Genomic DNA, 17,213 nt, shown 5'->3' with positions numbered 1-17,213 from the left:
TGCATTTTGAGCAATGAAGCTGCATTTCAAAAGAATGGAATAAAACCCCTCCAATGACATGTCCATTGCCCCACTAAATAGTACATATGGTGAGCATTTCCTTTCCACTTTCAGCATTGTTCATTTTAAAGCAACCAAGCACTGATGGTCATTTTAAGGCCAACAACCAATGAAAGAAAACTTGTGGGAATAAACAGCCAGTGGCAGTAATGAGCAAAAGACTTCACCCTCAACAATCCTTTTGCAAAGGTTCTTTTAAAATTGAACTACATTTCTGATGCACAATTAAATGATAGAATATTTACCCTAATTTGTTAGATTACTGATGTAACATAAAATGAACCAAAAAGCGAACAACTTAAGAAGTGAAATACTTTTGCAGGTGTTTGAGGGCTTGTGGAGAACTGATGTCATATAGAAAATACATCCATATAATGCACCTCCAATGTGATGCTAAAAATCTTTGTTTATAATCTCCCAACAAACGGACCATGGAGGCATTTAAACTCTGTCTAGGTGTGAGAATCCACACATTATGAGCCTGATTTAGATCAGCCTGTTACTCAAAAATCTCTGCTGTCTTTAATAGAAGTCTCTTATTTGACTTCCTCAAACCAGAGGCATTTTAGAGAACAAATATAGGGTTTTTCCTTCACAAACAGCTGTATTTATTCATACACAAAACTGAATTGCATCTTAAAAACAGGAGTATACTGATTAAATTGTACTTTCTAAACTTTGGAGATGGGAAAAATAAATACACCTAGCTTCTGATCTCTGTTGAAAACAAAAGTGTCATGTCCTGCAGTAATGTGGTTGTCGAAAATGAGGTTTTCCTAAGTGACTATCTGGCTGTCAGGGTATCAGACTAAGCACTCTTTTGACAGCAGCCATTGAAAGATCAGCACCCACACAACTGTTATCTACACATGTTCCTCCTCAGGGCTCCATGTAAAGATAATATTTAATGATGTTACACACAAAACAGGCTGCAGAAATAATAGGGAAAGCACAGAAATGGGAAGGCACTCTTTGCTCATCTTTTCCTTATTCTGGTCACAATTTTATGCTACAACTTTAGACCTGGTATTTAGATCCTGGTGGGCAACCATGAGCTTGCAGGTACTTTCAAGGGCACTTTCCTACCACTATTGGCCATATGGGCAGGTATTATAGATATTAATGCCTGTACTTGCAATGGTGTTTTATTATATCAGTTGCAAGTGCAGGTGCTAGGAAAGCACCATTGAAAATCAGATCCTTATTTAAAATGGGTCTTTTTTGTCATGTTGTTATAGAAAAATAGAAAATGACACACAGTTTTTGTTTGCTTGGTCTTTAATTTTAAAAAGGCACCGGTCTACAGATAGCATGAAAACAATAAAAGTCATACCAGGTCAGATCATTCATCCATCTAGTCTGGTATCAAAACTATTGTCAAATCAAGGGAACTTTTCATAAAACTTCTACAGTGCACCTATTCGGAAAGGGAGATTTCTTCCTCATCCCAGTAAGTGATCAGCTTATTCCCTGGCACTATCCTTTATAAATACTCATAATTCTTATCTTAGCCGGTGTAACTTCAGATGAATAAGTGCCTCTTGGGAATACATACTTGAAAAATTTCAGGTTCTTAAATTTAAGCTGTTTTTCCTTAGAGAAAATATTTAAACCCCCATTTTTTGCCCCAAGTCTAAAAATGAGGTTATGTTTGAAATTAAAAAAAAAAATCTGTTTCAGGCTGAGAACTTGCACACCAAGTTTCAGAAGGATGAAAGTTCAAAATGATCCTGCTAGAACCCCTAGAAAACTGGGGTACTAACTATTCACTATGGCAACACTAATGAGTGCCACTCCAGTGCAAGGTCTGGCTGAATTCATTTAGCAGATTTTTAAACTCTTAAGTCCTTGAGAGTCTTTAAACATGGATAATATCTTCCCTTTAGGCAACACTGACATTTTGTACATAGCAAATGCTGAAATTTACTCTAAGAGCCATCGACAGGCAATTTAGACAAGCTGAAGCAATGACGGACTGGAAGGGACTGAGTGCACTCTGCATTGTGAAAATACATCCAGAAGTACCTGTGTTGTCATTCATACCTGATATTAATGGGTTCCAGAGGGACTACTTTTATCCTGGGAAGTCCCAGTCCTGCACCTGTCATGGTCTTCAATAACAGCAGGATTAAGCCCCTGTTTATAATGCCTTTTGGTGTAAGGTGCGGAAGCCTCAACTCCCACTGATTTCTGTAGGGGGGGGGTGTCAAATTTTCAAAAGTGTTCAGTACTCAACTGCTTTTTTTTTAAGCCATATAAATAAGTGACTAGGTTTTTCAGACCCACTGAGCATCCAGCAGCTCCCATTGATTAATGGGTGCTGAGCAGGTCTGAAAAACCTAGGGAACAGCAGGTCACTCCTAACAGTAACTCTGGTTTGATGTGCTTTTTCCATGTGGGTCCCTCTCACGGTCTTTTAGCTGGCAGTGTCCATTGGGCCCACACATGTGCCCTTCAGGCCTGTGATCCCTCAACTGAGAGCTTAAAGGCAAGTGCAGCCCCAACCACCACAACGGGCTTGTCCACATGAGGAGTTATTCCAGAAGAGCTCTTCCTGTGGACCCTCTGAATCCAAAAGAAGAGTGCCTTATTCCAAATTAGTGTAAAGTAGATTAAGCTAATTTGGAATAAGGCGCTGTTATTATGGAATAAAATTTCCACAAATGGAGTTAAGCAGGGATAGGTAATCCACTTTAAATTCACACCCCACCTTATTCCACATTAACCTTCACGTGTACACAAGCCCGCCATTTACTCTCACCCGTTGAGTTGGTACACAGTGAGGTCTGTCTGCTCTCAGGTATTATTAGAAAAAAACAGTCCCCCAGTCCTCACCCCATTGGTGAGGCACCAGTTTTAGAATTAAAGTAACTGTTTTCTTGTCCTGCTGGCCGTTACCTTTACTCTAGGCCACTGACTGACTGACTAGGCAGAGCTGCTTTCCCACCACTGGCCAAACAAAGGACAGTGTCCAGCGGACACTACCGACACCAGGAGATTCCAGAAGTTCGAGTACTTAATTCCATAAGTGGGAAATGCAGAGGCAAACTGAAGAATTTACTGATCTCTTCTCAAAAGCTCTCCAGTGTCTTTTTGGCTCATGTGCAATGAGCCAAGTTATTCAGAGGCAGTGAAAAAGCTATCTTTTGGCATGTACTGTATTGCCCTCTGGCATTTTCACAAAAACTACAATTCAAGTTAAGCAAAAAGACTCTTAATTTTCCTTAAAAATTTTGGCAATACAAGATTCCTCCCCCACAAGAAGTTGGTAATTTTTTTTTTTTTTAAACTGGTATCTGATCAAAACCCACGGGTTTGCCTTAATTTGTTGACATAAGAGATACCTGCTGACTAGATGTGATGGCTTTTGGAACCATTCTTAAAAACATAATGAAAGCAGCATGGCATAGGCTAGTTGCCATTGCTAATGTGAAGACCAGCTGCTATGTAAAAATGACTTTGTTCTGAAGGGAATAGTGTGTAGTGCATCCAGCCTCTCTGCATCATCACACTGAGAAATCTGCCATCAGCTGAAGCCAGGGAACATTTAATCTCTTTAGCAGATATTTAAAACAGGCCACTCAGTAGGTGGGAAGTTTTTTGTTTAGTGAATACAAATAATTCATTTGATTGTCCTTTCTCCTGGAATGAAATGGTATATCTGGACCCTTAAGGATCCCTTCACCTTTACTTGCATAGGGAAATAGAAATGTTTGTGTAATTCTCTTAGGAATTTGGTCAGGATTTCATCATACATTGAAGTAGCCAAGAATTCTGCACTCCAAATCTGCTGATATCTGATCCACTGAAGTTAGTGGTCTTATTTCACTGGAGACACTAACATCAAGTGTGACTGTAACCTGAATATGGTACATTTTGAGAGCGATATCATGTAACGTTTATAGGGCAAGACTTGTTTTATTTTAATTTATTGCTTTACAGACCAAACCTGGCTTTTTACTATTAAAAAAAGCTTCTTAAAGTCCAACTTCTAAAATATCCAATATAATTTATGGAGATTTAATATAGATCCGAAATCTTCATAATTAAGTCCTATAAGCAACAGACTTTCTTCTCTTATTTAGAGCCACTGATTTTACTTATTAAACTGTAAATATGAGCTATAGCAATCTGCAAATACACTGTTGCACATACCTACTGCCTTGAGAAAAAGCCACAGAAATACAAGGTATCTTGTTGCGTGATCAGAGCAATGATTCAGTGTTGACACTTTGCACTGTACTTTGAAAAAGCAAAAGAATGGCCAAATCAAGAGGTTTTACCAAAAAATGTCAGGAATAAAGAAGACAAAGACCTTCGTGAAGAAATGCTGCAGATTGCTCTTCAGCTTATATATATTTGAACAAAAAAATGGTCTTCGCTCATTGCTTTTATCTAGCTATTTGGGTACAGAGGAATTCCTCTGTGCTTTTGAAGATGTAGCTTAAACAACAATATTGAGCCTGAGAACAACAACAGGGGCAGAGAACAGTCCACACAAGTCACCACTGGCTTGTAACCTTAATGAGATGAGTTTACACAGCCTTTAATACACATTTCCAGCTCATCTGAACATAAAGTATGGCAATAATTCAACCATACTGTATCAGGCTTTGGGTATCTGGCAGTACAAGTAAAGAAAGTTATAGTAATTTTGGCAGACAATGTAATTTTGCATCCTGCTGTGACTAAGAACAGAGCTCATTGTTTTATTACAAACATTCTCTTTTCAATAAGGACATCCCAAGATATCCTACACCTTCATTCAAATGAGGAAGGTTCGCTCTTAAAAACTTCTTGTATATTTAAAGTTTGCTATTTTGCTGAAATTGAGACACCAAGGAAAGAACCTGTTCTGAGGCTTTGATGTGCTTTGTCCCAAGGTATCCTGCACTGTTACTGGCTGTGTCCTCTAAGAAATACCGATAATTTACCATCATGCCACATGAAGCAGTGATCCCACGGGGGCTTGTGTCTGCCATCCAATTTATCCGCCACAGCACTGCACCATTCTGAAGGTGAAAGTTTGCTACTGGATTAAGGGCATATCCACGGTGTTTCTCTCCATACAGGTACCAAGCACAGAGTCTCATAAATGGAGAATGCAATGCTTTGACCAATCTTTCCGATCTCACCCATTCGTTGTTAGTTAAGAGCCTCTTTAGCTTTTCAGCAGCCGGGTCACCTGTGATCTCAGAGATTTCTTGGCATTCTGCATCTGTAAATAGTTCATTTTCCCCCTGTTCCTTTGTTTGTGAGGTCAGAAGTCCAATGAGCCACTTGGTGAATCCTGGGATAGGTGACAGACTAGAAAACACTTTGATCTGAGGAAATTCCCCCTGTAGACCAAAAGAAAAAAAAAATCACAAATCAAGCATGACAATTGCTTTTTTTAAATGAATGGAAAACTCTGACTCAAGGAACAATTGCTAAATATTCTAAAAACTGTTTAGGACAATTTACTGTCAGTAGGGACAAATGGTTCTGAGAAAAGATTATCTTCTTTAGCCAAAAGGATGATTTAGTACACAAGCTAATGGTGTGTGCAAATACCATATAAAATCACCTCTGTCAATAACAGATTAGTTTCAAGTAAGTGTTTGCCATTCTGAGAATGTTTTTCCTTTACAGATGATAATTATAATCTACACAATAAAGCTCAGCTAGGTCTATAGGTATGTGTGTTGTGCCCATCAACATAGCACGGTGTCCATTAACGACCCTCCCCAGAGGAATAAGAATTTGGCCATTTTATGACTTTCCTGCATTTTTATTATAATTTTCCCTCTTTTGACGTGAAGAAATGTATGGGTAGTGGGGCAGAGGGGGGAAATGAGGCTTAGGCTAAATTTCTATGATCAACTCAGGAGGCTTCTTCCTATTAGATACCAAAGGCAGCGTGTCTTATTTAGATTTTTAGTCTTGATGTCAGTGGCCCTTTCGGATGAACTGGTGCCACTTACTCAAGGATTTGTCTGAATCCAGCGTTTACTGAAGTGTGAGAAGAGATTATGTACCATTGGAAACTACTTTTCATACTATCCATGTGAACTGCAAACACTTTAAGATAAAATTTTATGTTGAGAACAACAGAGTTGATCCTATCAATCAACATTTATAGCATCAGTTGAAGCATCTCTTAGGTGCTAACAGACATATGAACAGAAACCATTCCCTTTGGTAATTATGACAAAATTGCATGCTAATTTTGAGGTGTGCTGAAATCAGGACTAGATGAAGCCACCAAATTCATTGTCGAGTGGACTTAACGCATCAGGAATTAACTTGGATATCAAGCCTGGTAGGTGAAGGAGGGAAGAAGAAGCCAAATTACAACAACCCAGAGTGCTTTTTAAAATTACTTTTCACACTGAGGGGGAGGAGGTCTCAGACATTTATAGACTTTACAATAACATCTTTATGTCAACATAAAATTGCCTTCACAATACATTTTTCTATTTTGAGTATTTTCTAGATTATCATTAAAAAATCATCTTCATTCAGATGCTATCTTAAACTGACAAATGCTAATGGGAGTCATGCTGCTAAGGCACTGCATAGCAAATTTACCCTGTACATTCTAAAATAATAACAGTGCCCTATCGAGTGTCAGACACAAACATTGGAAGAAGAGCCCTTTTAAACTCCTGGATTTCCAAATTTAAGACCCAATCCCCTGAGCCCCTGTGGATGCCCAAAGAAGTGAAAGAGGCTCTGATGGGATCCAGTCATATAGAACAGCTTTCAGGACCAGAGCCTAAGAAACCTGAAATATGAAACCACACACAACCCCAAAATGTATGTCTACACAATTTAATATTCTTAAAAACAATATAAATTCTGCAAGAATAAAGGAATCAAATGTTTAAAATACTATGATGGTCACCAAGAGACCAAGATCAAAATACAGTTCTATATCCACTAGTCCTGTTAAAAAATAATTAAGCATACTTGATACCCAACATAATATGGGGTCTGATTTTTAAAAATGCAACCATTCAATTGCCCACACCTAATCGGTTTGTCAATTACTTTTAAATACATACAATAGTCAGTATATGTGCAAAGAGCTTTCCAGTCAAAATGTATAAGTGGCTATTTGCGCAAGCCAATACCAAATATGCATGCAAAATAACATGACAGCATCCCCTCAAGGTACTTGGTCTGGCAGGGCAGTCAGTCAGCTGCTCTTGCCTGAGTCCTTATCGGAGTCCCATTCTTGAACTATAAAGTGCGTTAGTCTAAGTCCTATTGGGGTGTTCAGATTTCCCATTATACCTGGCAGGGTTAGCTGGTCCTAGTTTTCAGAGTGCCTAGATACCCCTTGGGGTCTTAAGTCTCTGAGAGATGGATAGGGAAACCCAGGTATACCCACGCCACTGGGTTCCAGCTCAGGGCCTTTAAACTTGAGAGGCAGTATCAAGACTCAACAACTAATCTAGCTATGCCCTGAGTTCTTTCCTACCTCCCTTGGTTCCATAGACTTTCCCAGCCTGTAGATCTGGTTGTCCCTTTGCTGGAGTTGTCTCTGGGTGACTTCTCACCAGCTTGGTGGCAGGACCTTCCTTCTCTAGTTTGTTTTCTCCAAGGAAGCTGTCCTGCCCCTTTGCTTCTAAGCTCTTTTATTCTCCCAGCTGCTGTGAAGCTGCTAATCAGCACTGACAGGTGGTTGCTGCATTAACTCCTTTGTCTCCAGTCCACCATGGGGTCCATACACCTCATCACATATACACATCTGTACATATTACAAACTGAATTTGAATGTAACTCAAAAATAGATTTTCCCACACCAAACATTTAGAAGTGTGTCTCCTGCTAAAAAAGTCTTAAACAAAACCCACACTTTGGCCTAATGCGACAGATATCCTCTGCCAAACATCGCAATCCAGCAACTGAGGTAGCATATTTATTAGTCAGTGGGAAACATAAAGCAAGCTATTCATAATGTTAAAATGTCCTGACCAGTCATTATCTAACATTCTGCAGAAAAGGACCTAGGGGTTACAGTGGATGAGAAGCTGGATATGAGTCAACAGTGTGCTCTTGTTGCCAAGAAGGCTAGCGGCATTATGGGTTGTATAAGTAGGGGCACTGCCAGCAGACCAAAGGACGTGATCATTCCCCTCTATTTGACATTGGTGAGGCTTCTTCGGGAGTTCTGTGTCCAGTTTTGGGCCCCATACTACAAGAAGGATGTGGAAAAATTGTCCAGTGGAGAGTAACAAAAATGATTAGGGGGCTGGAGCACATGACTTATGAGGAGAGGCTGAGGGAACTGGGATTGTTTAGTCTGCAGAAGAGAAGAATGAGAGGGAATTTGATAGCTGCTTTCAACTACCTGAAAGGGGACTCCAAAGAAGATGGATCTAGACTCTTCTCAGTGGTAGCAGATGACAGAAAAAGGAGTAATGGTCTCAAGTTGCAGTAGGGGAGGTTTAGGTTGGATATTAGGAAAAACTTTTTCACTAGCAGGGTGGTGAAGTACTGGAATGGGTTACGTGGGGTGGTGGTGGAATTTCCTTCCGTAGAGGTTTTTAAGGTCAGGCTTGACAAAGCCCTGGCTGGGATGATTTAGTTGGGGATTGGTCCTGCTTTGAGCAGGGGGTTGGACTAGATAGATGTCCTCCTGAGGTCCCTTCCAATCCTTATATTCTATGATTCTATGATCGGTTAGATAAAGATCTTATTAGCGAGAACCACAAATGTTCACTCTGTGAAAGTTGAGAAAAATGTCAAATATTTGTTAGCCAAAGGAAGGAAGTATTGGCTTCCTACTTATGTAATGGTGTTGCAGTAGTGCCACCAAACCAATGCCTCAAAAATCATCATATTGGCAACTCTACGATGAAAAATAAATCAGAGATACCAGTACAATCCCTGTAATTCTAATTAATCTTTCCACTAAAGCACTGCAAGACAGCTTAATTCTGCCGGTAAACATTTAGAATATTCTAGAAATGTATCCAAGTTACAGAAATATAGAAAACAATAGAAAACCTGTATACTACTGAACATTGAACAACATTTTTCTTGTAGCTATGGCAACCAGTTTAAAAACACTGGTGAAAAATATAAGTCTACTGTACAATTTACTAAAATACATGACTTACATTGTTTACTAATTGCTACAGTAAAGACTCGTACCATAAACTGATCTCCCATGACTGACAGTCCTAGAATCATCTCTCTCTTCCTATCAAATCCCAGCACACAATTCAATTTAAAGCAAAAATGAGATTGCCAAAGAACTCAAGTTACATAGACAATACAATGCAGCACTGGCAGAATGAAAGCTGTGGAGCACTGAGCTGCATCACTCTATGTACACACAATTTAAACTTAGATATGGTATAAATCAGGGGTCGGCAATGTTCGGCACGCGGCTCGCCAGGGTAAGCACCCTAGCGGGCCAGCCCAGTTTATTTACCTGCTGACGCGGCAGGTTCGGCCGATTGCCGCCCCCACTCACCGCGGTTCGCTGTCCTGGGCAAACGGGGTGGCGGGAAGCCGCGGCCAGCACATCCCTCACCCGCGCCGCTTCCCGCCGCCTCCATTGGCCCTGGACAGCAAACTGCAGCGAGTGGGGGCCGCGATTGGCTGTACCTGCCGCGTCAGCAGGTAAATAAACTGGCCCAGCCCGGCCCGCTAGGGTGCTTACCTTGGCGAGCTGCGTGCCAAACATTGCCGACCCCTGGTATAAATTATAGCTTGGGCTGTCAAAGGTGCCCAAAAGGAATGAAAATCAATGGAAAATGGGAGCCTAAATTCCTTTGAAAAATCCTTCCCATATTCTCTAGGTGCCTGGAAGCTAGCAAACTGTTTCACAGATTCTAAGAACTTGAAAACACAAGGGCTCTGAAGAATCTCAACAAAAGCAGAATGGACGGGGAGCAGTGATCAAGTTACAGAAACCAGCGACCCTTCAGGATAAAGTCTAGGGACACATCTCTGGTTAAGGGTACAAAAAGAACGTCAGATAAAAACATAAGAACGGCCGTACCGCGTCAGACCAAAGGTCTATCTAGCCCAGTATCCTGTCTACTGACAGTGGCCAATGCCAGGTGCCCCAGAGGGAGTGGACCAATAGGCAATGATCAAGTGATCTCTCTCCTGCCATCCATCTCCATTCTCTGACAAACAGAAGCTAGGGACACAATTCCTTACCCATCCTGGCTAATAGCCATTAATGGACTTAACCACCATGAATTTATCCAGTTCTCTTTTAAACGCTGTTATAGTCCTAGCCTTCACAACCTCCTCAGGTAAGGAGTTCCACAAGTTGACTGTGCGCTGCATGAAGAAGAACTTCCTTTTATTTGTTTTAAACCTGCTGCCTATTAATTTCATTTGGTGACCCCTAGTTCTTGTATTATGGGAATAAGTAAATAACTTTTCCTTATCCACTTTCTCCACATCACTCATGATTTTATATACCTCTATCATATCCCCCCTTAGTCTCCTCTTTTCCAAGCTGAAGAGTCCTAGCCTCTTTAATCTTTCCTCATATGGGACCCGTTCATTTTAGTTGCCCTTTTCTGAACCTTTTCTAGTGCCAGTATATCTTTTTTTAGATGAGGAGACCACATCTGTAAGCAGTATTCAAGATGTGGGCGTACCATCGATTTATATAAGGGCAATAATATATTCTCCATCTTATTCTCTACACCCTTTTTAATGATTCCTAACATCCTGTTTGCTTTTTTGACCGCCTCTGCACACTGCGTGGACATCTTCAGAGATTTAAAAAAAGATTTAAAAAAAAATCACAGAAGTTTGTAGGCAGTAAGCCTCAACTTATAAATATATATAAAGTTTTTAATTGGGAAATTAATTATCTGGCAATTTCCCTATCAAACTCAGAAATACAAAGTCCCCTCTCCAAAGATTTCCAAGAAGCAGCAGCAGTATCTTCTGTGAAGACTATTTAAGCTAAAAAGACCCTTTAAGAATCTTGTAAGTTTTAAGAAGGCAATTTTGAGAAATTGAAGACTTTTTATATGAGAGTATTTGTACTTATTTGAAACAGAATTTCAGCTCCTATTAAACCCTAATAAAACTACAGGAATAGCTCAGAAAATGGGCTAAATACGCAAGTTAAAACTCTAACCTAAAATGTTCTGACAGCTCCCGCCACAAGAACAAAGATAGTTATTATAGATTGTACATTCATGTTCTAAAGATGCTACCAGAACCACCTCATGAATGTCTTCAGTCACGGAACAGGTGACAGCAGTGAATATTGAATTTGAAGAATGCCCTAAAAGAGGTGTGTCTTGAACCTCTAGTCAAACTATGAAAGAAGAGTACATTTTTCTGAATTAAGCAAGCAGCATGAATCTTGCTCCTCTCTGTCAACTTCAATGACAAACCTGTCACACTCATCTCTTTAGAATACACAAGCAGCAGCAAGATGACAAAGAACAAAGAAGACCCCACACAACATTAGGAAGAAACAACCCTCCAGTACAGTACTGCTTCTGGAACACAATGAGATCACCATGATTTCACATCAAGGGTGAAAGATTGCAAATGCACGAGATCAGGGGTCTCAAACGCCCAGCCCGTGGCAACAAAAATGATTAGGGGTCTGGAGCACATGACTTATGAGGCGAGGCTGAGAGAACTGGGATTGTTTAGTCTCCAGAAGAGAAGGATGAGGGGGGATTTGATAGCTGCTTTCAACTACCTGAAGAGGATGGAGCTCGGCTGTTCTCAGTGGTGGCAGATGACAGAAGAAGGAGCAATGGTCTCAAGTTGCAGTGGGGGAGATCTAGGTTGGATATTAGGAAACACTATTTCACTAGGAGGGTGGTGAAGCACTGGAATGCGTTACCTAGGGAGGTGGTGGAATCTCCTTCCTTGGAGGTTAAGGCCCGGCTTGACAAAGCCCTGGCTGGGATGATTTAGTTGGGGTTTGGTCCTGCTTTGAGCAGGGGGTAGGACTAGATAGATGTCCTCCTGAGGTCCCTTCCAACCCTGATATTCTAGGATTCTATGATCTGAGGCCTGTGAGCCTCCCCAATGTGGCACATGGGGCTTCAGCAGTTTTGGGGCCAGGTCTCTCTCTTGGCCCCACCTGTCCTCCCGGGCGCTCCCCCCTCAGGGTCCCTGGCAGCGCAGTGGAGCTGAGCAGCGTCTGCCTGCTCGCTCCAGTGGCTGACGGCCCCTCCCTGCAGCCCAGGGGTCGGGCAGGGAAGGGCAGGGCGGGGCTATGCTGATCTACCTTCCCAGGGGACTCCCTAAGGAGAGGGGGCCATTGGGTTGTGACAGCACCCCCTCCCCACACTCCCCCTCCTGCCCCCAAACTCCCTCCCAGAGCCTGCACCCAAACTCCCTCCCAGAGCCTGCACCCCATCCTCACATCCTCAACCCCCAAATTTGCTCCCAGAGCCTGCACCCCAGACCCCCTCCCCCACCCAAACTCCTTCCCAGAGTCCAACCTCTCACCCTTCTGCACCCAAACTTCCTCCCAGAGCCTGCACCCTAATCCCCTATCCCAGACCTTCTCCCCCACCCAAACTCCGTTCCAGAGCCTTAGGCAGGTGGGGGGGAAGAGTTTTTGGGGGGCAGATTCTGGGTGGCATGAGTGACATTGGCCCCCAGGAAGGATTTGAGGACTGGCACTGGCCCTAAGGTAAATTAAATTTGAGATCCCTGCACTAGATTTAATTTTTTCTTGTCATGATTTTTAAATGGGATATTGAAAAGCTATTCTACTTTATGATAGTAATGGCTTCTCCTGTTAAACACCAAAATGGTTTAGATTATATATTTCCATAGGGGAGACATATGCTAACCTGGATAAACCGAAAGAAGCAGTGGATTTAATTTGAATATTAGAAATTCTTAATACGCCTGTCTCAAGAGAGCTCCTTGAATAACTTCTAATTTAAACACCTTCTTTGCTTTCACAAAACTTCGTTAAGATCACTCTCTTTATCTTATCTTTAATAAAACAAAAAAGCACTCACCTACCCATAAACAAAAATTAATTTGCCCATCTACAAAACACAACTCACTATTGGTGTTGAAAATATACTTTGGTCTTATCTTATCTAGATAAGAGTGCCCATCAGGGACAGGCCCACTCTCAAAGGTGCAATCTCGGTTAAAAATTTGCCACAGAGAAACATATAAAGAAGATTGTAGCTGTAGTAACCGCTGTACATTATTTGTTTTGTTCTGTTTTTAATTTTTTTCCTTTCTTTAATACAGTCATAAATAATAATAGTGATTACACTGCTCTACAGCCAAAATGCTTCTGAAATAAATGTAGTCAAACTTTACTAATTCTGGGTCACTGAGAATGAAAATGATGCTTAAAATTGTTGATTGGCTCTAGTTTCCAAGATGTGCTATTGGGTCAGTATATATGACCCTTGACTTGGGAATGGTGGAGGATAAGTGAGTTATAAAGGGAAGGGATCTCAATTTAAACCAGAAATGACTAAAATACATCTTTGACTGGATCTATGAATAAATCTATGACTGGATTTGGACAGTACTTGCTTTTTAGGCAAAACAATGAATGATGCAATCTGAAGCTGGTATTGCGTCACACATGATATGAATTGCATGATGTTATTCCTAGAAGTCATGGATGATGCAATCATAACGAAGCTTACATCACTCTGCTGAACACATTGCCCTTTATCAGCTCTAGAAATCATACAGTGTCATGCTCTCTTATTTGTCAGTGTTTGATTTTGCAAAGGGACACATTTCTGTTTAGCCAAAGTGAGCAGAGATGCCTCGTACTTGTGTGAACAGTGCAGACAACTTCTGCTATGTTTGTGGTGAAGTGACTTTTGCATCACAAAAGCGCAGTATAACCACTATGGTTAAGAAAGCCTATCACCTTTATTTTGGCTGCAAAATTGGAGATCAGGACAAGAGGTGGGCCCCACACATATGCTGCAACGCTTGTGCAACAAATCTTCACCAGTGGTTGAACAGGAAAAGGAAATCTATGTCTTTTGCAGCGCCAATGATTTGGAGAGAGCCAACAGATCTTACCAGCAATTGTTACTTTTGCATGGTGCCTCCAGTTGGGAAAGGTGTGTCAAAGAAGAAAAAGTGGACTGTGCATTATCCAAACATTCCATCAGCTATACGCCCAGTAACCCACGGAAAAGGACTGCCGGTTCCTGATGCACCAGAATCATTCTCACTTGAGTCAGACGAGGAAGAGGAAGAGGATGAAACTTCTGGTCCTGAACCATCAATGTCACAGGACCCACATTTTCTCCCATCCTCCTCCTCTGAACCACACCTCATAACACAAGGTGAACTGAATGACCTTGTCAGTGATTTGGAACTACCCAAGAGTAAGGCAGAGCTGTTGGGCTCCAGACTACAGAAGTGGAATCTCCTGGCAGATGATGTTAAGGTTTCCATATTCCATGACCATCAAAAGGATCTTGTCCCATTCTTCTTCATGGAAGGTGATCTTGTAGCCTGCAACAACATTGATGGTGTGATGGCAGTCCTCAACATCGTTCACGATCCAGATGAGTGGATCATTGATTCATCGAAGACTAGTCTTAAAGCTGTTTTACTGCATAATGGCAATGTTTTGCCATCAATTCCAGTTGGTCATGCAGTCCATATGAAGGAAATCTATGACAACATGAAACAACTTTTGAGGTGCATAAACTATGACCAACATCAGTGGCAGCTTTGTGGTGATTTGAAGGTTGTTGCTCTCTTGCTTGGTCTGCAGACTGGATACACAAAGTACTGCTGTTTTCTCTGCGAATGGGATAGTCGTGCAAGAGATTCCCACTACATCAAGAAAGACTGGCCACTCTGACAGTCATTGGAGCCTGGGAGGAAGAGTGTTCAGCATCCACCACTTGTTGAATCAAAGAAGATTTTTGTTACCACCCTTACACATCAAGCTGGGTCTGATGAAGAACTTTGTCAAGGCCATTGACAAAACACAAGCAGCTTTCGAGTACCTCCGTGGAAAATTTCCAAGGTTAAGTGAAGCTAAGATAAAGGAAGGTGTCTTTGTTGGTCCTCAGATTCGTGAACTTCTTCGAGATGATGCATTTCACCATGCACTGCATGGCAAGGAAAAGACGGCATGGAAAGCCTTCCAGTTAGTGGCAATAAATTTTCTCGGAAACAACAAGGCAGACAACTACAGGTTGTTGGTGGAAAACCTCCTCAAGGCATACAAAAGCCTTGGTTGCAACATGTCACTAAAGATAAATTTTTTGCACGCTCATCTAGATTTTTTTCCACCAAACTGCGGAGCAGTGAGCGACGAGCACGGCGAGCGATTTCACCAGGACATTGCAACAATGGAGAAACGCTATCAGGGCAAATGGAGCCCATCAATGCTTGCAGACTATTGCTGGACAGTGACAAGAGATGCTCCATTTAATGAATACAAGAGACAAGCCAAGAAGCGCCGAGTAGACACTGAATATTACTAAACTATGTACATAAGTTTTTTGCCTTTTGTTTCATAATAAATTTTATTTATATAACCCTTTTGCTGATTTTTAAAGTGTTACATAAACAGGACAAGTGAAATATTATCATGTAAAGTAACCATAAACACATTCAAAGACCTAGGTTTACAATTCATGATTAAAACTCTACTATCTACACAATATACATAGACATAAAATGTAAAAACTTAAATATCTTAGAAACAGTAGCCAATCAGTTGTTTTAATTGTCATATTTGAATTCAGCACATCAAAATGCATAATAAATAAATCTCTGAAGCAGATGACTTCTCAAAAATTGTAGACCGGTGTTATTTTTAATCGTGGTGTTCCCTAAACCATGGCAAACAACCCCAGGTGACTAAGATAATGGGAGTCACATCCCAGAATGGATATTAAGAGAAGCAATTTGATTTGGCCTACCATTTCTTGTTTATTGAGACTACAGATTTTAGTAATTTGCAGGATAAAATTAGTTGGTGCTCAATATCTTAACACCACTTCTTATCCTACAAGTTAATAAGCATGAAAAATTAAATTGCAAGTTGGGTAAAGGAATTAAAAAGAAGCTATACATGTAGCCTAAAGACAAGTGTCTACCACATTAGCATTAATGAAAAAGTAGCATTAAAGAAAGTAACATTCCAATCAATTATTTAAAACATTTACACAAGTGATATCCACGAAGCATAACCAGTTATTGATTTATGAAAAGATAACATTTTACAGAAAATTCTTCAGGTAATATTTACCTTGCAAATAAGCACTGAACTTTAGAGAGAGAAAACTCATGGAAGAATCTAGGCTTGGGTGGGCAAACTACTGCCCGGGGGCCACATCTGGCCCTCCAGGCATTTTAATCCAGCCCTCGAGCTCCCACAAGCCCTGCTCTGTGAGGCTCCAGGAAGCAGTGGCATGTCCCCCCTCTGGCTCCTACGCGTAGGGGCAGCCAGGAGGCTCCACATGCTGCCCACGCCCCAAGCAATGCCCTCGCAGCTCCCATTGGCATGGAACTGCAGTCAATGGGAGCTACAGGGGCAGCGCCTGCGGACACCTTTCCCCCAGTTACGGATCCTATCCAAGGAGCTGCAAGGGAGTGGTGTGGAGCTACTAATCCAGCTGCGTGTCAACATGGAATTGTTAGATGAACATATCTGCCAGGTTTAGGGCATCTTTGTGCCAGCAAGCAGCACAAGACCACAGTGCAACAGAGAATTGAGTTCAATGTCTTGAAAACGTTTAACAAGTTGGGGGGCGGGAGGGGGGGGGTGAAAATCAACTCTTAGTCTTATACTATTATTTGCATTAAGATGACGCATATAAGAAAAATCTGTTTACATATAGTAGTATGGGTGGGAGGGGGCGGGAAATAGGAATTTTCTGCATCTGCATGCCCGTTACACTGGTTGAAAATTGCAATACAAATTTCCACCCACCCTGCAGCTCTGTGACGGAGATCTGTTTAATCTGATGATTAATGGCTAGGCACTTCAGCTGTGCAGTGTAAACAGCAATGTCTTCTATAAAAGTGATTTTAGAAAAGTGGGTAACACTAAAGCCTTTATCAGCAAACCTGGATAGAAAGGGGCAACGTATGTCTAGTGTGGAATTTTTAGATAAATTACAAACATTCTCATTCTCTGGGTTCAAATCACACACTTTAATATTAAAGAAAAAAATATAAGAATGCCA

The 17,213-nt window shown here is 41.2% G+C and overlaps 1 protein-coding gene across 2 annotated transcripts in view; it reads right to left on the bottom strand.

The window, feature by feature from the left end:
- Positions 1 to 3,348: 3,348 nt before the first annotated feature.
- The window catches only part of MLYCD (malonyl-CoA decarboxylase), a 60,145-nt gene continuing 46,280 nt past the window's right edge, over positions 3,349 to 17,213 (bottom strand). For both annotated transcript variants that reach the window (XM_034788231.1, XM_034788230.1), the window contains one exon: positions 3,349 to 5,399. In XM_034788231.1, coding sequence (XP_034644122.1) covers positions 4,866 to 5,399 — 534 coding nt within the window. In that variant the 3' untranslated portion in view covers positions 3,349 to 4,865. The remainder of the gene's footprint in view (positions 5,400 to 17,213) is intronic.

Source organism: Trachemys scripta, chromosome 13 (assembly GCF_013100865.1).
Source record: "Trachemys scripta elegans isolate TJP31775 chromosome 13, CAS_Tse_1.0, whole genome shotgun sequence".
NCBI classification, from domain to species: Eukaryota; Metazoa; Chordata; order Testudines; family Emydidae; genus Trachemys; species Trachemys scripta.
The sequence above is the reverse complement of the archived record's forward strand: the minus strand, read 5'-3'. Positions and strand labels throughout refer to the sequence as shown.